Below are 24,863 nucleotides of genomic sequence, written 5' to 3'. Positions count from 1 at the left end.
CTATGGAGCGAATGCAGGCTTTCGCTGAAGCCTGGAGAGCGAGAGGGGTCGGTGCAAACCGACCCCTCTCGCTTTCCAGGCTTCAGGAAGCTATCCGCAAGCCTTGGGAGCCCGGTGAGATAATTCCCCCCCCTTTATTCCCCCCCCCCCCCAAATAGGTGCGCCCTATGGTCTGGTGCGCCCTATAGAGCGAGAAATACGGTACTTGTTTGCAGTGCTCTTAATCCAAGTTGTTCATAAACAAAGCTGTTCTTAAACCAAGGTACCACTGTATATGCCTTATATTTAAGCTATTCCTTTCTTATTATCTAATGTATGTCTGTAACACTGTATGGGTTGGTGATGTGATATAATTGGGGGGGGGGGGAGGGAGAGAGATATAGCCAGCCTTCAAGTCTCATTTGCAGACATATTTGTAATGCAGAATTGCTCTGGGCCTGGTGCCTGAAGTCTTTTCTTTGTAGACCGTGTCAATGGGGATCCTACCATCTTCCATGCTGTGGACGCAACCAAGCCAGTGTTGGTGACGCTGAGCCAGGAGTGTGAACATGCTGGGAATGTAGGTTTGGGAAAGCACATCTTTACTTGAGACCATGTCCTGCCATGTGACGTCCAAAATCTTCCTGACGCAGTGCATGTGGAAGGCGTTGAGGCACTGCTCCTGGCAGTTGTAAGTTGACCACGACTCACTTCCATAAAGCAGCGTGCACAACACACAAGCCTACATTTTGGTATTGGTCATTAGCATCACATTCTCCCATACCGGGAGGTGAGTGTTGTATGAATACTTTCATACAGGGATGAAATCCAGGTGTTAATACAGCAAGTTTCTGATGGGATGATAAAAGAGTTTTCTCAAGTGAAGCTGACAATGCTTTTTGGTCTCTAACGTGTCTGTCGTGAAATTTATAACATATTTTGCGATATTCCTATCTTACTCTTCTTCCGTGAAGCTCCCTCATTTTATCCTCACAACAGTCCTGTGACCTAGATTAGGCTGAGAGAAATAGAGAGTGGTCCAAGGCCCAACCAAATGAGCTTCATGGCTGAGCAGGGACTGGAACGTGAGTCTCTTCAAGTTAACGTAATATGAAAAGTGGGAGAGCTGTTTGAAAACCAAACATACATTTGATCAGTATTGTCCCTTCATTCAGTTTGTGAAGATGGAGAAGAAATCTGTTTTTTTCCTTCTTCTCCTTCATAGAGCCACCTGTGAAAACGCCTAGATTTTTTTGGGTGAGAACAAATAATCTGAAACGGGTCAATGGGTCAGCCTCTTGTTGGAACTAGAATGGAATTCAGTTTTCTAGAATGCAAAACAGGTTGGGCTAGCAAATTTGTCACAGGTGTATCTTGCATGCACCGTTGACTGTGCATACAAGGTTGCTTTATCTAAACTCCTCTTAAGTGCAAGCATTTTTTTTTATTTTTACATTTGTGTGTTTGTTTATAGTTTTAACTGCCCTGGTTCACAGGACCTGCTAATCCAAGCCTTGGCTACTGCTTGTGGATAGCGAGGAGAGAGTTAACCATAAGTTCTGGTTTGGATGATATGTTAAGGCAAACCTTGGCGTAGTTTAGTGTAGCAGGGCAGCAAAAACAGCTGCAAACTCATTTCCAGGAGCCCACATGTTCATGCAGTCAAACTAAACCAAGGACTCAGCTATACAGCTGCAAATAAAACATTTTCAATGTATTGTAAAGTGCAGTATACAAATGTGACACTAGATGGCAAGAGTGAGCTATGCCAAATTCAATGTATATTTCAAAACGTGTTTTTTTTAAAAAGCATTTTCACAGTGGTGTTTTTTTTAATATGTGTGTAGATTCCACCCAAGGTTTAGCTTAGCGTGTTGTGTGCTAACTTACCCATTGTAAATTTTGCATTTGGTATATTTTATTTTACTGTTTGCACGATACAAGTATTTACCGTATATGCTTGGTTTTAAAGTTGTGTTTGGACACTTTTCTTGAAAAAAGTGACTAAAAAGTGCAATTAATATATAAACTAATAACAACAACAACAATAATAATAATATAACCACTGTTCCTCTTGTTGTTTTTGCTCATTGTGGAAGCTTTTATATGGTAGTCTTCCACATCAAGTTCAGCTTTCTCTCTCATACTGAAATAATTGGTGTGCGAATGCGACGGCTGATGCTGAACTCTGGGCCTGAGCTTTGGCTGTATAGGCAGGAAAAAGTTCCTCGCATTTCAAGTGTGGCCGGACTGCTGCATTTTTAAAAATAGTTTTATTGGGCAGTTGGGGAAACAAAGGCTTTTCTTCCTCATCCCCTCCCTGCTCAGCCCTCTTGTGTCACGGCTGACAGCTGTGCAGAGGCAAAGAGCCTTGTCTTGTTCCTCAGGCTCTGTAACTTGGGCTTGTTGAGACATGTGAGGAAAAGAGAATGCGGGTGAGTCTGAACAGGGCACAAAAATGCCATCCAGGATCTGGCGGGGAAGGGCCTGACGGACATGAAAGTGGTGGTTTCGGAGGATTTTTGTCATTTTTCTTTTGGGTAGCAACGAAGTGGAAGGCAATGTGTGTGTGGCAGTGCTTTTGAGGCCTGCTTATGACAGCAGGGCAGCCATTTTTGGTTTTGTGAGCATCTTTGGCAGCCTTCTCTCTCTGCCTGGCTCTGTGGAAACATCGCTGCAGGTTCCTTGCGACTTTATAAAGCCTCACTGAGGTAATAAAACCCGTGTCTGGACTAAACCCCTTCAGACTGTGGGCTGGTTGGATGACTGAAGACCCAAATTCCTTGCGCATAGAAAACCGCACACCTGGCTTTCTCTCTCTTTCGTACTATTTTGCTATGTGGGAGGGATTTGCTTATTTATATTTATTTAGTGGAGAAACATTCAGTCGTGTGAGCTTCCTACAAACAGTCCGATGTAGTATGGCTCAGGTTATCATTTTATCACCTCAGTAAGGACCAAACCCAGATACTACACAGCAGATACGTGTAGCATCTTCCTGTAGGGTTGCCATATTTCAAACCGTGAAAATCCAGAAGTTGTCACCTTCTTAAAACTTTTTTTATGGAAAACCAGCAAAAATCGGCCGACATGGGCTGCCATGCACCCGGATTTCCCCCGACATTTTACTGATTTCCACCAGGGCACTGCTGCCGACTGCAGTATTCCTGGATATGTCCAGGGAATTATGGGGATATGGCAACCCTATTTTCCTGACTTCTTAAAACAAAAGAAAAGAAAAGAAACTCTTGGGAGGCTGAGGTGAGAGTGAAGGAAAGGGTGGGGCAAAGGAACTGCTTAATCCTTTCCCCTCCACATATTTTCCCCACTCAAAATTCCCCGCCCCACTGCGTTTCAACCCATTGGAGTGGGTAGGTGAGAGATAGATACAATTTCCTTCTCGGGTGGAAAAAACAGGGCAAGTTTCGAAACATTCTGAGGCGAAAGGATCAAGCAGCTCCCTTGAGAAAGGCAGGGAAAGCTGGAGGAGATAATAGAACCACTTGCCCTCCTTTAATGGTTGGTTTTCTGGTCTCTGCTAAGCAGCTAATTGTTCCCCCCTCCCCAAACCTGTAGGGAAAATCAACTCAAGCAAGCACTCTGCGCTAAAGGTGATATAAGGTAAGCGCAGATAAACAAAGGAAGGAGAAATGTGACTGGCAGCCCACTGTATTACTTCAGACTGCCAGGGAGAGATGTCATTTTGAGTGCTCTTGTTTGTTTTTTCCTACCTCCTGCATGTAGAAAACAAGCACATCAGGCAAAGGGTCTTTCCTTCTACAGTGGTACCTCAGGTTACATACACTTCAGGTTACATACGCTTCAGGTTACAGACTCCGCTAACCCAGAAATATTACCTCGGGTTAAGAACTTTGCTTCAGGATGAGAACAGAAATCGTGCTCCGGCGGAGTGGTGGCAGCAAGAGGCCCCATTAGCTAAAGTGGTGCTTCAGGTTAAGAACAGTTTCAGGTTAAGAATGGACCTCTGGAACGAATTAAGTACTTAACCCGAGGTACCACTGTATGCTAATTTTCTACTTAGGGTAAGGTTACCAGATTTTTTTCAATGAATCTGGGGACGCTTTTCAACTTCCTACTAAATAGATGGATTTTGTCAGGGGACTGATTTGTAAATCTGGGGACTGTCACCGGGAAACGGGAACGTTTGGTAACCTTAATTTAGGGGATTATTATTTTTCACATAGTGATTCTTACGTACACACACAACTGTGATCTCCATCCCTGACCCTTAGCATTACGTGATACAATCCAGTCTTCCACATCTGAACCCGTTCACTACATTTTGTTGCGCATGAAGAGTGAGCACTGAAGACAGATTCTGTGGATAGCCCTATTGAGCCCTGACTGTACTTAAGATTCAGTCTTGCTTCTATGTATCATGAATGGATATCCAATATTGTCCCTGATACCTTGATACCCATTATGATGTGCTAATATCTCATAATGCAACTGTGTTCAACTTTAAAATTACCCTCAAGTGTGCTAATTTTTAAATTCTCTTTTATTGATTTAACAAATCTAAAAGCCCACATGTTTCTGTTCCCTCCCTTTTTTTCTATTAAAAAAAGGTTCTGTTGTGAACAGAAGGAAAGCTTGAGTGAGACATTTTAGATGCTTTAGATGGTATTGGCCCGCGATTTGGGAATTCTGGTCAATGCCCAATTGTTATTATTATCTCAGAACCTGCTTCCGCACTCTCATAAATCAAAGGTGACAGTCTTTGAGTTGCTTTTGGACTTCCACAAATCATACACTAACCCAGCTTGGAAACTGCTACCTTAGGGTATCCTGGGCACTGTGAGAGTTTCCAGACTCTTGCGATTTTCAGGTGAGATTCAGTCACATACCAGAAAATTCAGGTTGCACAAGTATAGTTGATTGGGAAGTCTTGAGCATCAAACACACTTCTTCAAAAGATCAGACTTTTTTGCGATAAGGAAAGTGAAAGGAAAATGCACTGGAAAGTGTGGAATAACATTTGCTTTGACCCTAGGTGGTTTAACATCTCTGCAAACAAATCAGGATGAATGCTCAGTAAACAGGTCATCTGGAAGCACACTGTGTCTGACCCAGCACTTAATTCTGACACAACTCAAGTGCACTGGCCCATGCCCATAATTGTCCATTGACTTCCAAATGAATGAGGGACTAGGGGTTTGCAGTCCAAAATACACCTTGGAGTGTGGCACAACTGCACTGCCAGGAAGGAAACTGTCTCGAACATTAGGCCTTAACATCATGTTTGGACCAAGCATGTTGCTTCCATGCCAATCCTTGCCAGTTACACGTATAAATGAATAAGGAACGGGAGGCATGCACCACAAAATAAGGCTTGGACCACCACAAATTATCCACCCAATATGTGAAATTTGCACACAGCTGCTGTTCAGAAATGCAAATTTCTGTGCTTGGTCTCCCCTCTCCTGCCCTGAGTTTGAATATTTAGTTAGTTATATGCTGCCACAAAAGTTCTCTGAGTTTCTTGAATAAATTATGTGTATGTGTATAATACAGCTCTAGGCATATCTACTCAGAAGTAGGTCCCATTGTCTTTAGTGGGGCTTACTCCTAGGTAAATGTGTAAGATTGCAGCCTTCGTGTGTGAAACGGCCCTCATTGTGAACAGTGCAGAAGCTAAAATGTTAAGCACTTACGCTCAATTAATATTTCCACAGTCTTGGTCTATGTAAAAAGCAAAACATACGATCTTTGGAGCTGGGTGGGATATCCTATTCCATAGTCAGTTCATTTTTTAAAGACTCTACTGGTATTTGAAATGGATCGGGATGTGTGGAGAAAAAATGAAAGACGAAAAGACACCGCAGGAGCCGGGGAGAGAATGTGCGGTGGGTGATAAAAGTCCTTGGCTCTCCGAGGACAGGGGTTGCTATCCCAACAATTCTTGGTATTTCTCCTTGCACGTTCATATATTTCTTTCTTTCCTTCCTTTTTTTTCCTTTTTGCATGCTTCTCCCAGGGCCTTTGCATGGCTGGAATACTTCTTAGGACCCCCCCCCCTAAGTAACAGCAGCCTGTGGTTGGAGGAAGGGGGGCAGGTCCTGTGTAACTGGACAAGACCAGACTGAAGGTTTTAGTTACCCCCAGCTTCCAAAATAAATATTAAGCCAGCTTGACTAGTTTGGGGGTTTCTCCCTTTCCTCCCTTGCTGGGCTCTTACGCTTTCACCAGATATACCTACGATTCCCTTCTCCCAGTATCTATGGATGGCTTTTCCAGCTTTCGTTTCTGAAAGTTAAGCCCCATTTCCAGTGATGTGTACTACCGACCTTATTTTTCCGATGCAGCCATGAGGGCTAGAAACTTTTACTTGCAAGACAGATTCTGGGCAGGGTCTCAGTTGTTCCAGGCATGCTGCGGACATGTTAAATAAGAGTGACTTCCTGCTGGTTCTCGCGTCGTTGTTTACATCTGTATTCCACCAATGTTTTTCTAATGTCTTTAGTTTAAAACGTGCCAGCTGTTTAATTTTGGCAGTTGCTGTAGCATAGGCCAGGTAGGAGTGTGAGCTGTGAATCAGGAAGTTGCTAGTTCCAATCTTACCTTTGCTGCATACTCACTCAGCTTCAGAATCCTAGATGCAATGTGGGGATAATACACAACCATTGTAAGGATTACAGAAAAAATGTATGTGAAGCACTTAGAAAATTGCTAAGAGTGGTAACTGCTAACAGAGTAAAAGGTTGAAAATTGCTAAGAGTGGTAACTGCTAACAGGAAAAGGTACTGAGGTGTACGCATGCTGGAAGTAATACCTTTGGCCAGTACTTCTGATAACAGAGTTATTCAGGATGAAGACTGATGTAATAAGAGAGAGTTTATGGTGCATCCTTTGGCTGTGGGGTGAGCCCAGTATTTTAACTCTAATTGCAGACTTACATACAAGTGATATCAGCACCTCAAACGCTACTTCAGTTTTCAGCCTGATGTCTCCCAGTTCTTCAGCTTAATTCTTAAAAATAATAATAATTAAAAGCACTGCACAAATGTCCATACTTTTATCTATTCATTTACATCTTACTGGTTTTCTCAAGTTTTCAAAAAACACCACAAACAACTCCGGAGTTTAGGGTGGAGGTAGATTCTTAGTGAGACCAGCCAGTCTAGACCAGGTACTGCATCAAAGTTTTAACAACAGTGGCAGAGTTTGATCCTGAAGCGGAAAGGTGCGTTTGGACGGCAGGCAGGGTGGGCACTCCCAGATCGGATTGCTCCTCTAAAAAGCTTGTGCCTTTTTACCCTCTCTGCATGTGCTTTTGGATAATTCTTTCCTTTATTGCTAGTTGTGGCCAAGCTCTTTCTGAAAGAGCAGGCTCTAGCGAACTCAAATTAAGCCCTCACAGTGGATAAAAGCTTTTCATATACTGTGCCTTGCCAGCTTGTAAGTCTCCCCTCTCCAGGCTGGAGGAACGCTATCCAAACCGGGTTGGTGTCAGACGTGGATCCCATCCCATCTAGTTGTGCCTCTCCCCCCCTCCCCCAAATGCACAGCCGGCTAGTTCCAGCTCATTAAACAGGATTGCCTCCATAGAATTGCCCCCGCCTGCAGCACCACGATTCCTTTGTTAGTCTCAGATTAGCATCCCCAAGGGTGCTGATTCTGCAGGAGGGCATTGGCGAATGGGTTAATTTATTCCCGTGTCCCCTCCCAGCAGCAAGGCTATTCCCTATTCCCAATAACCACTTAAAAGTGACTCGCTAGCCTGATACACTGGGATAAAGATTACAGAGGTGGGGGGGGGGGCTGGGGGAGGCCATTGTGCTTTTCATGCCCAGAGCTTCATCAAAAAGTGAAACATTCTTTATTCTTCTCCCCCCCCCCCCCACATTTTGAGGGGGGCTCTTTGCACCTGTCCAGCTTTGGTCTTGCCATATGTGTCTTGGGAGGGGCACAAGGGGACACAGGAAATCCCTTCTTTTGCTGATCCTCTTAAAACACTTTAGGAGGCATTTTATGTCCTCTCCTATCTCACCTCCTCCCGATCTTGCTTTAATTTTCCAGCGATTGTGAATTGTTTCGTTAAATCGCAGTCTGCACCATCCTGAATCCTTAGGGGTTAGCAGAATATTCGTTTGTACAAAAATCAGTTATGTGTCAAAACTTTTTTTTTTTATTGGAGCTTTTCATTGCACGTTTTGAAAATGTTTATAAATTGTTCGCCCCCGCCCTCCGCTGGTGCATCCCGTATTTGGGGGCGTTGTGTAGGTAACAGCCATTCAGAAGCAAAAATCTGCTGCCGGCTAAGACAGCTGACTAAAGAATCACATGGAAAATTATTACGAGCTTTAAATATCCTGTGAAAATTCTCTAGCAAACGTCTCCAGCAGTCAGAATTCCTGGCTCTCTCCTGGCTTAATGATGGCCAAAATAGAAAGACCTTAGGAAAGTGTTTGGGGCTTGAGATACGGGAAGCCTCTGCACTTGCAGTGAAGGTGCTAGTGACTATGCTACTCACAGACTTATTGTTGCTGCAAAAAAACTCATCGGGGAGTAATGTTTAGATGCCTCTTTTATGCACATGTGAATGAGCCCTGGTTTCTGCAATCCATCTGCTGCTTTCTCTCCCTCACCCCACCCCGCAAGCAGATCATGCCTGCTTGTGCCAGCATAAACTTTATGCATGTATTATCAGGTTCTTACTATAACATTGTAAGTTTTCCATGTGGTGAAGAAGCATGCATGAACCCAAAGCTTGCTACCATGCCTGCCACCAGTATAACCAATCCACACAGGCTGTGTGTGTGAGATCATTCCTGTCTTCAGCATTCTTTCCCTTTGAAGAAAGCTGAATGCATAGAACAGTGCTAACTGCTTCTTCTGGTGGATCAGATAAAATGAGCCAAGCTGCAGATCTACTAAAATCCTCCCTACCAAAGACCTCATTTCATCAAAGTTCCCTGTGTGTTGGAACCTGTGGTCCTCTAGATGCTGCAGGATTACAGAAAACCAGTGTGGTGTAGTGGTTAAAGTCATGAACGCGGTCATGAACCTTACTGGGTGACCTTGAGCCAATCACAGCCACTCAGCCTAACCTACCTCACAGGGCTGTTGTGGGGATTAAATGAGGAGGGGGAGAATCATGTACACCACCTTGAGCTCTTTGGAGAAAAAGGTGGGATATAAATGCAATAAGTAAGTAAGTAAAGTTCCCATCGCTCTTGACCCATTGGCTGTGCTAGCTGTGGCTGATGGAAGCTGGAATCCCAACAAAATTTTGGAGGGCTGTAGGTCCTCCACCCCTGTCCTAAATGCATATACTCCCTTCCCTGTCGTCATGACAATGGACAATGTTCTTTTTGTTTGCTTTTTTGGCATCCCCTTGGACAGTTCAGTTGGAACACCACTGTCGTCTTCTTTCCCCACCATGGCCTAGAAATCTGGCAAATGAATAGCTTGTAGTTTGTTTTAATATTTTTTTTGTCTGTGTAAGAAGAGGTTTCTGGTGGTAGTTCTTTGGGTCCACCTCCCTTGCCTAGCATGGCTTGCCCTTTGGCGGCTCCTAATTGATAGGACTGCTGGAATGGAAATCCCACGGCGCAGGGAGGACCAGGAACTATGGAGTGTTACGGTTGGATGTGGAGAGTTGGCTGGTTAAATCACCCTGCCGTGTGGTGTTCTGATTTTTTAAAATTTCTGCGGAACACGCTTGATACGTTATTGTTTGCTCCTTGGGGCAGAGACTTGTCTTTATAGTTGTTGTTACCCTTGCTTATATTATTCTGTCAAATGCCATGCACACTGATGGCATTGTGTAAACAAACACAAACGCCACAATAATAGGCTGAGGTTTATATAAAAAAAAAATCAAGCTTGAGCTTAAAGCTCTTCTGTTTCTTTGCTTCCTCCCCAATTAGCAAGAGTTCTGTTATTTCATGCATAAGCTAGAGCTGGCCAAATCTGGCCATGACCCTGAGTTTCCCAGTGCTCAGGATGCAGGGAGCCAGGGGTGGGGGGCGCGGGGAGAAAGGAAAACCGTCCCCTGTTTCTTTCTTTCTGGCAAGTGAGTGAGCGCTCCAGCTCTCAAATAAGTTCAGGAAGGAAGGAAGGAAATTGTATGTTCATGCTGTGATTTAGAAGAAATGCAGAGGATTTAAAAGAACACAACACCAGCAAGAACACTATCCCCCCTCCCCGACGTGGACACTGAGATGGAGTCAGCTGGAGTGGGCTGGGTCACATAGGGGTGGGGTGGGGCAGAGATGGCCTGATACCTCAGAGCAGCTGCAGGGCTGTCTGTGCGGAATGAACACGAGGGAAGCTCTATTCTCTTTCTGTCTGCCTAGCTGTCAAGTCACAACCTAGTCTCTCTGATTTGCATCCATCTCATTCCCACCAGGCAGAATTTGCTGCCACTGCTGCCTCCTCCTCCTCCACTTCTCCCCATGTAATTAGTTTTCTCTGTACAGTCTCAGGGCTTTTCCCTTTCTGCTTCCGCCTGTTGTAGGAAGAGGAGTGTGGTATTCTAAGGCCAGTTGCTGTTTTCTCTCTGAGTGTGTGTGTGTGTGCGGAGATATCTGGCGTGCCCGGACTTGGAAATCCTCAATGTTTTGCCCATGATACATGAGACGAGAGACTTGAAACAGTGCAACATCTTGGATAAGGAGGAAAAAAACAAAATACAAGCTAGCAGATTTCCTACTGAAGTTGTCGAGAGCAGTTGAGAAGAACGTCCACTGTCCAAAGAGTGTGGATGGAACCTAACCAGCCTGGCGCCAGGAGTTAAAAGATCCAGTTTGAAATCTCTCTTTATTCACCTATCCCGAGTTTCTTCTGATCTGCCGGTTCTGTCACTTCAGCTTTGCTGCCTCTGTGCCAGGAATTTCCTCATCCGGGAGTGCAATGGTAGAAGAAGGCACGAGCCGGGGGGATCGGGCTCCCTGTGGTGGCGGGCCACGGGGACCCCCACGCCCTCCAGCCCCGCCGCACCATGGCATCTCAGTGGTGGGCAAAGCCGTGTGGAGCGTGGCACGAGCAGGGAAAGGCTGGCGCTTTGAGCGAGCTGTCGGCGTCGATTGCAGCTTGCCTGAACCCCGTTGCATCTGGCTGACGAGTTTGCGGAACGACAACACCGAATGGTGGGAGAAGCGGTGGCGCCGTGCCGGGGCAGGGATGGCTCGGCAGAAGTGCCGTGCACGACCCAGAATAGACAGGAATTTCACGGTGAGAGAGCTATATTGCCTTCGTGTCTCTTGTTTGTGTGCATATGTATTCCCTTTCCAGGCAGCTCTGAAGGGAAGCTCTGATCAGGTCATTCCTTCTCAGCCTTGTTTCCCCAAATCTTTAAAATAGGGAGGAATTGTGACCTGCCTTTTGGTGAAGTGGTTGGGAGAGTGACTTGAAAGGGAAGACTTCAGAATGTTTTACTGATGTTTGTGGTCTGCATGTTTCTCTTGCCTACTGGGACATGATTTGAGCCAGAGCTTAATGCATTCTCTGTGCATTTAGGAAATGAGAAGAAGTAATAAAAAAGGGTAGCTTGAGCATGTGTGTGGAGTATTTTCCTTGCCAGTAACTGCAGCCAGCACTATCTGAAATTGGGGAGTGGGGCAGCCTTCAGGTCAAAACATGCACCTCCTGGGCAGACTTGAGAACTGGCATCTCATTTTAGAAATCAAGGGCTGTTTATTTTACACATCCCATGAACAATGATCCTAAATTTTCCTAGGGCACATGTATAACAGTGACTGTGGTTGTGCTGGTTTTCTTTTGTTTGCGAATGGTTGTGTTGGCAAATGTGTTTGAACACCCATCCAAAGTGGATCCCTAAATGGCAGGATCAGGACACCGTGGTGGGTGAGCAGGCTGCTAGCCAGCACGGATTTCAAGAGGGCAGATACCATGAAAAGAATTAATCATAGTCTCACCGTCTTGCCTGCCCTTGGGGATAGCTTGCTCACAGCATCCGTTTCCATGCTATGTAATATGGGAATACTTTACATAGCAACACCCTAATGACAAGTTACCTTCTTGGGTTGTTCCTCAATTAGATAAGGATTTCATTCTGCTTGTCACTTACTAGATCTTTAAGTAGCTTTGTGAGCCTGTAGGGTTAGAAAGTTGGACTTAAACCTGGGAAGTTTGGCACCAAATCTTTCCTTGAATACTGAGTTGCAACCTGCCCAGAATCTTTCATTTGTGTGTGTGCATTTGTATCCTATTACAGTATTCTTTCTATTATTCTTTGTACCCTATTATTCTTGTGGGGCGGCTTATATGGGGGTGCTTGGAAGGAATAGTCACAGTCTCTTTACAAGATATGTTTGAGTGAGAGGTAGTGAGTGGCTCACAATAGCTTCTTGAGCTTCATAGCTGAATGGGGATTGGAGCCTATCTCCTAGCCTAGGTGTACACTGCATTTTTAAAGAACGGTAGCATTAAAGTCCTGTGCTCAGGCAATCATCTTTATGATGCAAGATAAAGCTGAGTTCTGCAACCTGCGAAAGTTGCATGCCTTGAGAAAGTTTCCACAAGTGTGCATATAATTTGTTCAGCAGGGTGTTTGAAATATTTTGCATAAATTTATTCCAGTTATTGCTGGGAGGGGCAATGCATAGAAGCCCAGGTCCCAACCACTGAGAATCATTCTTCACCTTCTCCTTAGGCTTCTAAGAATTCACTAGTCATTGCCCAGCATATGTTCACAGCCAAGAGGGTCACTTGATGTTTCTTTGTTTTAAATGAAAGCTGAGATTCTCAGGAAGCTGGAGTCTTTGTTTCCCCCCTGTGTATAATTGTGTGTCTTACCTCCACAAGTTCCATACTCCACCTACTGCACATTAGAAAATATATGATTTTCCTCTCTCCCAATTAAGGGCTAGAGTTGTAAGTGTATCATTAAGTGGAGTCTTTTTGCTTAAAATAATGTCTTTAAAATAGTGCCTATCTCTACATGCTGCCTTTCTGCCAACACGCTCAGAAGTTTGCAGCTGTTGGAGACGTACGTCCAAAGCAGGGCCAGTGTCAGAAGTCAGCATCGTTGGGCATCTGCCAAGGCCTGCCCCTAGCAGAGAGCCCACTGCCAACCCCAAGCGCTCCCTGCCAACCCCTGCTGCTCCTCTTTGCCATCACTGTCTGTTCACCTGCTCTCTCCAAGCAGGTCAACAGTGACAGTAGCAAGGAGAAGGTGGAGTAACTTCCGTTCACCTTTCCCTTTCCTTTTAGACACAAGCTGACAGGGCAAATGAATGGGCAGTGCCAGTGATATGGGGCTACTTGGGGGAGAGCTGGGGCATCATAAGAGCATTAGAAGTGCACTGCTGGATCTAGTTCAGCACCCTGTTCTCACAGTGGTCAGCCATATGCCCATGGGAAGCCTGCCAGCAGGACCTGAGTGCAACAGCACTCTCCTCTCTTGGGTTAAGGGATTTGCTGCTGTCTCTGACAGTGGAGCTAGAACATAGCCCATCATGGCTAGCAGCCACTGGTGATAGACTTGTCCTCCAAGAATGTGTCTAATTCTGTTTTAAGTTTGTCCAACACAGTGACCATCAGGTCCATCACTACATCTTGGGGGAGCGAATTCCATATTTTATCTATGTGCAGTGTGAACAAAACCTGGAGCCAACACTTGATTCCAGATGTTTATGCCGCTCTCCTTTTCCTTGGGAGATACTGCAGTTTTAGAAATGTGCTTCTAGAACCTAATAAAAGCAAATGATAAAAAGCAGATAAAACATTGTTCCTAATTAAGGGCTGTTAACATTGGCCATTGAATGCCTGTCCAAAGGTTTCTGAAAAGGACTCGGTCTAGAACTGTTGCAAGTCATTAGGGGGAAAGACTTCTGTTCTGATAGGGCATATTTACACACACACACACACACACACACACACACCTCACTGTGTTTAATATATGGCATATGGTGGAAGAATAAAAGGAGTTACTCTTGGAAATATATTAAACCCTACATGACTGAGAGGGAAGGGTGGTCCTAAGGGTTGTGTTGTATAATGTACAGTGGAACCTCGGGTTGCGAACGTGATCCGTGCGGGAGGCACGTTCGCAACCCGCAGCGCTGCGTCTGCACGCGCACATGCTGCGATTTGGCACTTCTGCGCATGCGCAAAGCGCGATTTAGTGCTTCTGCGTGAGCGCCGAAACCCAGAAGTAACCCGTTCTGGTATTTCTGGGTTCGGCACATCCGTAACCCGAAAACGCACAACCCGCAGCGTTCGCAACCTGAAGTATGACTGTATTCTGCTTCCGTGATTTAAGTTTTCAGATAATATGGGGGATGAGCATTGAATTAATTATTCCCCCTTCCCACCCCCCAAAAACCTTATAAGATCTGCATACCTGCTTTTTCTGTTTATATGAAAACTCTGATTCTTAGAATACTGAATTCCACAAAGTGTTGTAAATAATCTCTCACCTGGTTACCTTTATGCAGCAGGTAAAGCTTCCTTCCAGAGAAATTTTACAGTGGTTGATTCTCTTCGTCCCAGGCTCCCCTTAGGCCACAAAGATACTTGCGTATGTTATGCATATGGGCTAGTAAAACATTTTATAGGCTAGTAACTTTTCTGCATACACTGTTATTTGCATGTGTGTGCTTTGTAGGGTTTTTATTTTATTTTTTAAAAATACATCCTATATCAGTTTACTAAGTTGATGGTAGCAGATGCTACCATCAGAGAGGGAGTTTAAAAAGGAATAGGCTAGTCTTGCAAGGAAAGCTTAGGACATAACTAAGGAAGGCTAGAACGATTGATTTATTTTAAACCATGCTTCTAAAGTGTGTGCATTGACCATTATAGAACACGTGAGCTCTCTATATATTAAGGGCAGTGGATGTTGATTGATTCTCTGTTATATAGCACCATCTATATACATGACCCTTTATAGAGGACAGGTCACTGCGCCAGCAGATTGACAGTCTAAACGCAAAGGATGCAACAGAGGAAAGAGATGAAAAGGGAGAGGCAAAATGTAGGTGGATTTATTTAAGTGTCTTATAAATCGGCCTGGCTTACGTGTAATGCCAAGCCATGGTTTGTTTTGCTTAAGTGTGGTTTGTTTGTATGTCTGAATTGGTTCAAGCCAGCTAACTCTGGGCCAACAGACCAAATAGTGAAATCATGGTTTGAAATTGGTTTATGAATCTCAGCTTGCATTAACCACAGTCTCTTGGTACAGCTGCCATCCTGGGTGCTGATCAAATCCTGACCATTGGCCTTCTCCCTTAACTTCAGTTAGGGAACTTTTAAGCTTTTATCCTAGATTGGCTTGATCCTTGTCATATCTCTGGCACCTGAGGGTGTCTGGACTAATTCCTGCTCTTCAGTGGTTGCTGAGTTTGCCCTGTCAGTCTTCTGGAATAAAGCTTGGCTTCTTTATGTACGAGGAACTTCACTTATTATTCTTGGGCAGTGGCAGGAAATCTGAGTGTTTACTCATATGTAACTGACCTTTTACCAGGCTGGATTGGGTTTATATATTAAACTGTGCTGGATTGGAGTGGGCCTTGCTTTTTCTGTTATGGAGAGAAAGAATAAAAATTTGGGGTAACTATCACCAAACGTTCATTTAAACAAAGGCAAACAGTGTTAGGCATTTTTGAAGGTGCTGTTTGGGAGGACATACTATAATCGGGGGTCGACAAGCTTTTTAGGCCCATGAGCACGTTTGGAGCTGTAATGGACTCTGGTAACTTATACCTCCCCTCACTTCATCAGCCTCCCCCCCCCCCCCGGCAAGCTGTGAGACAGAACAAGAAGAAGCATGCACACACATATTTTGTTTTTCAAAGGGATCTGACCAAAAGTCGGATCTCATAGAGTTAGTTTGAGTATTGAAAAGCAGGTAGAGGTGAAAGAGGAAGTGGGAAAGAGTGTCACTCCTTCAGTGCCATATACTGTTCAAGGGGTGGGGGAATAGCCACTCTCAACACCTCATGACAAAAGGTACACCAAGTGTGCAGGCAGGGGCCTCCGAGGCTTTGTGGGCACTAGGGGAAAACTTCAGGGGCACCATTGTGCCTCTGGGCACCACGTTGGTGACTCCTGTACTGTTCACACGTGGTTTATATACTAGGGTAGGAACACAGGAAACAGTAGTATGCCATGCTAGATCATTGATCCATCTACTCAGACAGGCAGCTGCTCTCCAGGATTACAATCAATTGTCTATACCATCACTTTATCCTCATAACTGGTGGTGTCAAAGTGCATGCTTTTGTATTATTCAACGATCCCTGCCCCAAAATACATTCTCCACTCCCCCCCCCCCACTGGGAGGATCATGTATTTATTTAAAAGCATTTTAAACTGCTTAATATTTTTTTTAAATGTCTTTTAGTGATTTATACTATGCACAATATATAAATAAGAACAGTCACATCCTCTCCTGATTCAGATGAAACCGAGAAGTAGAACTGGGTGTCATCCGCATACTGATGACACCATGCCCCAGTTTTCGTAATGACTTCTCCCAGTGGCTTCATATAGATATCAAACAACATTGGGGGTTGTATAGTGCCCTGTGGCTACTCTTAGCATAGCACAGCTGCCAGGGGGCAGACATAAAGCCCCCCAAAGCTATCCTCTGAACCTGGCCTTGAAGGTAGGTAGGAGAGCCAATGCAACACAGTGCTATGAGTTCACAGTTCATGGAGATGACCAGGAGCATACTGGGGTCAATGGTATTGAAAGCTGCCGAAAGATCAACCAAGAGCAACAGGGTCGTTCTCCCCCGTCCTCTCGCAAAGGAGGTCATCCCTCAGGGCAACCAAGGCCAATTCTGTCTCATGTTGTGTGAGGTCATGGGAGGATTATCCCAGCATCCTCTCTGGTTCTGCTTTTTAGAGAGAAAGTGATCATTGATTCTTTGGTAGACAGGGGCATTCTGGGAAGGGTCCTCACTCTGCTATTTTTTATGTGAGCTGAAATAGGAGCGCATATAGTCTTTTATTACAAGAAGCCTGTGTTCTTCCTTCTTCTTTTCTCAGTCAGATTAAAGCAGGTTAAACCGTTTGTTGATGTTTGTTGCTTGTTCTTGTGAAAATGGTTTGTATAGCTTTTGAATTTGTGGTGGGATTCATGCCAGGCAACATTACATACACATCCACTGTATAAACAACAACAACAACAACAACAACAAAACAAAAAACCTACCCTTCCCATATTTTACCTCAGTAAAGATTTGTTAGCAAAAGTTCTCCGGAGTCACTGTGAGATGGATGTGGAAACTCGAGCCATGAATACACAGAACCAGACCGCACTCTGAAGCAGCGTGGCGTTTAATACCAGTACTGAAAGCACTCCTTCTCTGAAAAAAAAAGTCCTCAAGCCACAGTTCTCTGAATTCCCCCTCCAGTATACCACTGGCACAAACATTTTAGTCTTACTTAGGAATTGCTTGAGTGAGAAGATTGCCTCGAGTGGCATGGCAGGTGCTAGTAGAAATTTTTGTTGTGCTGATCACTTTCCTGTACAAGTGGTGCGGGGGTTCCTTTCCTGACCCCTGCGTGCATTGGCAGAGCGCACATAAACCCACCCTGTTCTGCCCCATTCTGCCTCACCCCTGCCCAGCCCCATTCCACACTGTTTTGGGGCCACTTCTGGGAGGAGGCAGTGTGCACGAACGTGCATGAATTGGACACACTTAAAATGGTTGGTGCCTGTACTTACGCGGGGCTGGGATGCATCTTGTGGGGAGCTGTAACAACTGTGGCCTGCTTCATGTGTTTTGTCCCTGTATCATACATGCTATGTGTGTAAGGTTTAGTGCATTAGGGAGCATGTATTTGTCGTGGGTGCATGCCTCAATAACTTAGTATTGGTTGAAACTGCTGGCTGGTCACTAAGGAAAGGGTATATGTTTGCACCTCCTAGCATGTGGTTGCACCCTTTTAGGAGTGCTTTGTGATATGTGCCCACATTAGACAAACATTTTAAAAATCATTATTGCTGTTGCCATTGCTTCTTCTTTGGCTCTCCTTTCCTCTTGTTTCTTCTACATTGCCCAATATCCAATATCAAAACGGAGCAGAGATATCACTTAGGATACTCTGGAAAGCAGTCAGATATACTGATGCTTCTGTATAAGTCAGTAACAACAACAGCTGCCACCATCGGCACGTGTGCTATAGATGAGCACTAAAAACCTAACTACGAATTTAAGGGGTGGTGTGGAAGGATGGGGCACAGAAATCCTCTGCACTTTGCACTGTGTCTCTACTTCCTCTGCAAATCTTTTGTTTCCTGTTGTCCGGAGCTTCTGCCTTTCAGTACGAATGAATGAACAAGAGGCTGCCCGTGCAAAAAAAAAGTTTTAATCTGCGTGCTTGGCTTGCAGCGCATCCGCCGTCCCTTTCCGAGGGCCGCCGGGTCGCTTGACAATAGGAAGCAAACTGCCGAGCAGACAAAATGCACATGGAGAATGACCTCGGGGCCAGGAAGAGAAAAGGGACATGGGGACTGAGGCAGGCGTAGGGCGGGTTGGAAGTATTATTATTATTATTATTTGGTCTGCATTTTTTTGAGCCCGGGGATCTACAAGAGGGTGAGTCAGTGCGGGCTGTGTTCCCAGGAGAGCCAAGTCAGGACAGCTCATTTGCAAAAATTGGGTGTTGTTTAGGGAAGGTGAGAGTGCATTAAAGTAAACCTGCAGGTCAGGCCACTCTGATTGCTCTCGCTTGGGCTGTTGAACCAAGTGACCCAGTTCAGAACCAAGTGACCCAGTTCTTAAAACTATTCTGTTATTTATTTAATTATACTTTTATTCTACTTAATATGCAGGATCTCTAAGCAGTTTACATCAATTTTAGAGGGACATCTGTTTCAGTTCAAGAAAGCTCTGCTGGATCACACCAGTATCTTGTCCAGTATTAAGTTTTTTACAGTGCCCAACCAAATGCATATGGGAGAGAGAGTAATATTCACGTGCTTTTAGGGCAACAGTGGGCAAACTGTGGCCCTACAGGTGTTGTAGGCACCCATCAGCCCCAGCCAGCATGGCCCAGTGGTCAGGGATGGTGGTAGATCAGCAATGTCTGGAGGGCCACATGTTCTGCCATCCCTGTTTTAGGGTTTTAATTTTGATCATCTTCCTGTCAGCTTTGCAAGATGCAGCGTAATCCTTCCCCTTCTCTATACCCCTTTTCACTTGGCACAAGCTCAGTAAAATATATCAAATTCCTAAGTATTGAAAAACAAACTTCTAGTATCCAGTGTCTAGGGGACTGCCATGCATAGGGATGGAGAAGAGATCTGAATTGTGAGTTGCCAGTCTCAACATTTTCAGATGCTTGGAATTTTGCACCTGCTTTTTCATCACCTACCTCCCCTGTCTCCTTTTACCTGAAGCAGCTTCCCCATTCGTACTCCTCAGCCCTCTACCCTATCCTCCGGGGCCCTCTGCTTCACAAGCAAAGCCTGCCTACTAGAACCCTCAGAGCAGCGCTTTGCCTGCTTTTTCACTGCTGCTTTAACTTCTTCCCCCTCACCTTCACTGCTTCCTTTCAGTCCCTATCCTTCAATGCCTCGTCTTCTCCATTCAGGCTGTCAGCCCTACTGAGAAGGAACAGTGTTGCTAGAATGTTGGTGTCAGCACTGAGCTGTAGTCAGCTGCAGAAATGCAATCCCTGGCAAGATTTGGTATGGAGTTGGATGGTGCCCTGGAGCCGATCTCTAGGTGGGTCAGTCTGAGGTCAGGGATCAGGTGGAAGCCTAGGATCTGAGCCAAAGGGGAGCTTGGCACCAAGTTGCAGGAAGGGAGCATGCAGAAGGGCAAGCAGACTGGGAAGAGAGCAGTTAGGCGGCAAGACAGGTGTGTCCGCTGGATCCTCCTCTAATAAGTTAGGAAGAGCCTTGCTGGTCTGTGCATTTTCCCTCATCTTTGAGAGTTGAATTGGGTTTGCCATCAGGAATATGCTAACTGGAATGCACCCTAATCCCGACAGAGAGTTGTGAGGCATTGGGTTCAGGTTTGTGCAACTCGGATCAGAGCATCGGCCTCAATTCTCCAGTTCTGAAAGTGGGGATAATTAAAAAAATAATATGTGGAGACCTGAAGCTGACATCCTGTTCCAAATTGCACAATCCCAGAAAGCAAGTCCCAATGACTTTAGTGGAACTTCCTTTTTCTCCAACCCCACCCCAAGTGTGTTCTTTCTGAAGTCTTGTGTGTCTTGCAAATGTGGGTGTGCCTTTTCATTTTTCTCTTGTTTTGACCAGCTGTCCCTCTCCGCCCCCCTTTTGCACCTGAGCGGCAGCCATAAGGGAACTTCAGGAGCTGATGTCAGAATATGTCTGTCTGTCTGTCTGTCTATCTATCTATCTATCTAGCCAAACAAAAAGATGCACAGGGAAGAGTTTATATTGGACTCTTCTCCCATCAATCAGAAAGCTGCATTGTAACTTGATCAGGACTTAGATTTATTTGAATCCACATAGAAAAGTGGCTGGATGATTTTAGGCTTTTGTTTCTGGACTTAATGGACCCCCTTTCCAGACCTGGATCTAATCCTGCTTGTGTCTACTTCTTGTTTTAATAAACTTCGGCGTGTGCGGATGGTCTGTGAAGAGGTGTGTTTCCCATACAAGATGCATTGGCCCAGGACACACTGCTGTGCTACAGGTGACAACTGGGGTGCAGTTCTTCACTTAACGCACTGCAGCCTTGAGGTTGCATGGAGGGTGGGGGAGAGAGAGTAATGCTTGCACAAAATTATGGATTGCACATGACTTCCAGTGTTGTCTTAGATGTCACAGGGGATCATGTGCCTTTTAGATTGCATACTGTGAACTCTTCCCTTGCATCTGGTTCACACTTGAAATGCACACTTGTTTTTGAACTGTACCACTTCAGGGTCAAGGCGGGGAGAAATAGGGAGCTCATGCTCTGTTATGCATGAACACCTGCACATAGAGAAGCAGCATGTTGGCTAAGAAGCTAGGCAAGGACCCTTCTTTCTCTGACATGCTGATTAGGGATGCACAGTTATGTGTGTATTTATATTTGAAGGAGGATTCTGTCATCCAAGCACCCATTTGCCAAATGAAACTTCCGAGGTCAGACAAAGATTAACCAAAAATCAGCTTTCAGTCACCTTGTTCTAGAGAATGGATATTGTCCCAAAGCATCTTTTGGAATCTCTGTGTGGTCAGACCATCCCTGTGCATGCCAATGTCTGATTATAGTACTGTGGAAGAAGCTACCTATTTCACCTGTGAACGTTGTGCATAGTCTTGGTTTAGGTTGCTCTCTGTCTGAGCCTCAGTGTTTCATATCTGTGCAATGGGAGCAGTTAGCAATTCTTGTTTTGCTTATTTAAAAATTATTACTGTTCTTCCAAAAGGACTTTATCAGAAGAAAAGAAAAGGGTGGGGAAAATATTGTATTGCAGATACTTAACACCGTTCCAGAAACTACAAATTATTTCTTTTATTTGCTAAAACGTTTTTGCCAAGCTCTCAGGGTATTTGGCAAGCTCACAAGGCTCTGGTATCAGTATTAAATTCAAATGTCACCTGTCAGGACTGTTGTGTTATCGGGGAGATAAGGGTTGAAAAGCACCTTGCAGAAATTATTGCTATTGTAAATAAGGAAATCATAATAAGAAAGATTTTTCAGATTCCGATTCTGCTCAAGGGCATAGAGGAGTGTGAGACAGAGGCGTATTGGTACTTCCGGATTCTAATTCTGGCTTTGCCCATCATTCATTATGTGACGCATGGCAAATCATACACACCTGCTAAACCCTGCCTCAGTTTCACTATCAGGCTGTTTATTGGGCAACGTTGTATGAGCTGTGGGTAACTTAATTTGTTCTCTCTCTTTTTAAAACACTTGTTTATTGAGGTTTTCAACTGAGTATTGACAAAGCAGATAGTGTAAGAAAAGGATAACATAAAGCGAAATATAAATCAACACAGACATTCCTTTTGTGGGTGGCAGTATGGAAGTCAGTAGTTTATTTTGTTAAGCTTAAATTTCAACTCACTTTGTGTTCTTTTGAGAATAATAATAATAATAATAATAATAATAATAATAATAATAATTTATTTATACCCCACCCATCTGGCTGGGTTTCCCCAGCCACTCTGGGCTGCTTCCAACAGAATATTAAAATACAATAGTCCATTAAACATTAATAGAGGTTGGGGCCACCCCTCTAAGTCCATGCATTAGTCTCACCAGGAGGAAATGACTGGGGGTGTGTGTGTGCATTTTCAGGTTGCTGACTAGATAGTCAGCAAGTACATTGAAGTTTCTAAACGACAAGGGCTTATAGGGAAAACCACACACAAAATCCATTCAAATGCATGACGTGTACATGTGCCAGGATAAACTCCAATTTTACCATGTGTTAGATAGTTCTCATGGAACGGCCTACACTGCATGCTCCCCCCCCCCCCCACAGATACTTGTTGCATGCCAATTTCAGTGTTTCATGGTGACCCTGAAACTACTGTAGTGGCACAGCAGCAGGTTGACTGTTGTTAAAACCTTACGCTTTTGTATGCTGCTGCCTACTTCATGACAGCCTAGTGTTGCTTCTTTTCCTGGCTCCTTCCTGAAACTGGTAAAATGAGTGACCCGGTGGCCTGGTAAATGGACATCTGACCCCAAACGTAGGAGAGGGAACAGGGTGTTCTATCCACATGGCGGAATGAGATGGCAGAACAGACTGCATCACTTTTGCTTTTTTTGTTTTTTGTTTTAACTTGCAGGAAGTTTTCTACATAAGGGATTGTTTTAAAAAATGATACAGTCTGCTGTATGATCTCAGGATTCTGCGACTTCATTCTTAGGTGTCACCCTGTGTTAAAATTTGAGTAACAGAGGAGAACTCCCTGATAGCTGGCAGGAAAAAGTTGATGGGGTAGAAAGCCCAGGTGTGATAGAGTGGAGATGGGGGTCAACCTGGAATGATTGGCTGCACAACTGAAAGATGGAAAACAACTGGTGTGGAGGCCCACAGATAACTTGTTTCTGGGCTTCTTCTAACATCCATGTAACTAGTAATTGTTCGTAGCCTCCCTTCAGAGGCATCATTTTCCTCTTTCCACTGGATTTGAGTGCTTTTGCGTATGTTGTGGTTGTATTAGCAGCAGCATTGGATATACATACCTATATACAGTGGTACCTCAGATTACAGACGCTTCAGGTTACAGACTCCGCTAATCCAGGAATAGTACCTCAGGTTAAGAACTTTGCTTCAGGAGAACAGAAATCGCGCGGCAGCAGCGGGAGGCCCCATTAGCTAAAGTGGTACCTCAGTTTAAGAACAGTTTCAGGTTAAGAACGAACCTCCAGAACGAATTAAGTTCTTAACCCGAGGTACCACTGTATTTATATAAGTATTTGCATTGGGGTACCTGATCCAATTCAAGGTGTAATGCAGTTTTTACAATGGATGGTAGTCATCTTCCATAAAACTCAAGTGGGCTATCATAAGGAGAGTGAGAGGTTTAGAACAGTGAGATGGATGTGGAACGGATTAGAGAACAATTTGTATACACCTTGAGCCAGGAGAAATGAAAATTGAGGGGAGGACCTTAAGAGCAGCTTTCAAATATTTAAAAGCAATAAAGGAGACAGAGGACAATTACTCTCTCTTACCCCTGAGGGCAGAGGAAAGAAGAAAAAAAAGAACAGGAATGTACAGGAAGAACAGGAAGTTAAATCTAGGTTAAATTGAACATACCCTTTTATGCAAGATGATGAGTTGGTATGGTTGCTTTTCATTCCGGGTCAGAGGTGGGGCGTGATTGCCTTGCCCCTTGCTATAATTGTGAACCAAATACTAAAAGCTTGCGGCTGCTAGTTGCCCACAAGCCTCCCTAGCTATTGGTTGACCTGCTGTGATGTCGTGCTGAGGAAACAGTTAATCCCAGTCAGCGACTTGTGTTGATGGAGAGAAGGAAAGAAAGGACAGGCGAAAATTGGGATTTGGAACCCAGAGACCATTTTGGAAAACTCGGGCTTGAACTGTTGGTTGTTCAACTTATGCAGAGGGAAGTTGTTGAAAGTGAAAATGCAGTTTAAATTTGTGAATTGTTTCCTTTTTTTGTGTTTACTGTTCATAAAATTAGCATGGATTCTGTGTCTGGAAGCTGAAATCTGTGACTTGACTAAAGTTGTCAAGCAAATTTGCACATATTTGCTTTTTTTGGCATAATTTTCCTCTTGTGGTTCATTGGGGGAGACTATGTAGAGCACCCAATCTCCATTTCCTGAACACCGCAAGTCTTGTGGAGCTTCCCTCTGGTTCCCAACACCAGGTGCTGCCTGTGAATGAGCTGATCCTGAGAACCAGAAGTGTTATCAGCCTATTGCTCTGAATCTTCAGAAAACTGACCTTGCTTCAAGTATCAGAGCCTATGTTTAATTCATCCCAGCATGTCAGCCAATTAAAAATGGCTAGCTGGCAAAATCTTGTACTAGCTCACCTGCCCACATATACTTGTGCTTGTCCCTCTTAATATGAACCAGATCCTATGATGTTCATGTTGTGATGAAGTGGCACTGGGTTTCATCACACATCATTTCTGCAATTGACACTCCACATCCAACAATCTCATGAGGCTCCTATAATCTGCTGCATAAATGGGGAAATAGTGTGGGGTGGTGAGCAATTTTGAGCAGGCATATTGAAAGAAAGTGTTAAGCGGTTCTTCCTCCTCCCCATGTCTTCTCTCAGTTTCTGTCTCCTAAGGCTGCATTTATTATTTTTACACACACACACACACACACATTAGGAGGAAGAGTCACAAAAATTCCCACCATGCCCATCTTGACCCTAAATATGTAGCAGGCCAGATGTTGTGGCAGGATACAGCTAGGGTGATCATGGACCTTTAATAGGAGAACGTAGGGAGCTCTTCCTGGGTTTGAGTTCCTG

The 24,863-nt window shown here is 44.5% G+C and overlaps 1 protein-coding gene across 3 annotated transcripts in view; it reads left to right on the top strand.

Moving 5' to 3' along the window:
• The window catches only part of ARHGAP23 (Rho GTPase activating protein 23), a 173,237-nt gene that overhangs the window by 67,781 nt on the left and 80,593 nt on the right, over positions 1–24,863 (top strand). Inside the window, exon 1 of one of the 3 annotated variants that reach the window (XM_028703671.2) lies at positions 10,263–11,178. The exons of the other annotated variants lie outside the window; for them this stretch is intronic. Coding sequence (XP_028559504.2) covers positions 10,858–11,178 — 321 coding nt within the window. The 5' untranslated portion in view covers positions 10,263–10,857. Of the gene's footprint in view, positions 1–10,262; positions 11,179–24,863 lie in introns of those variants that run through there. 3 annotated transcript variants of the gene reach the window in all.

The sequence above is a fragment of the Podarcis muralis genome, chromosome 13 (assembly GCF_964188315.1).
Source record: "Podarcis muralis chromosome 13, rPodMur119.hap1.1, whole genome shotgun sequence".
Taxonomy (NCBI): domain Eukaryota; kingdom Metazoa; phylum Chordata; class Lepidosauria; order Squamata; family Lacertidae; genus Podarcis; species Podarcis muralis.
This window is presented reverse-complemented; position numbering and strand designations above follow the sequence as displayed.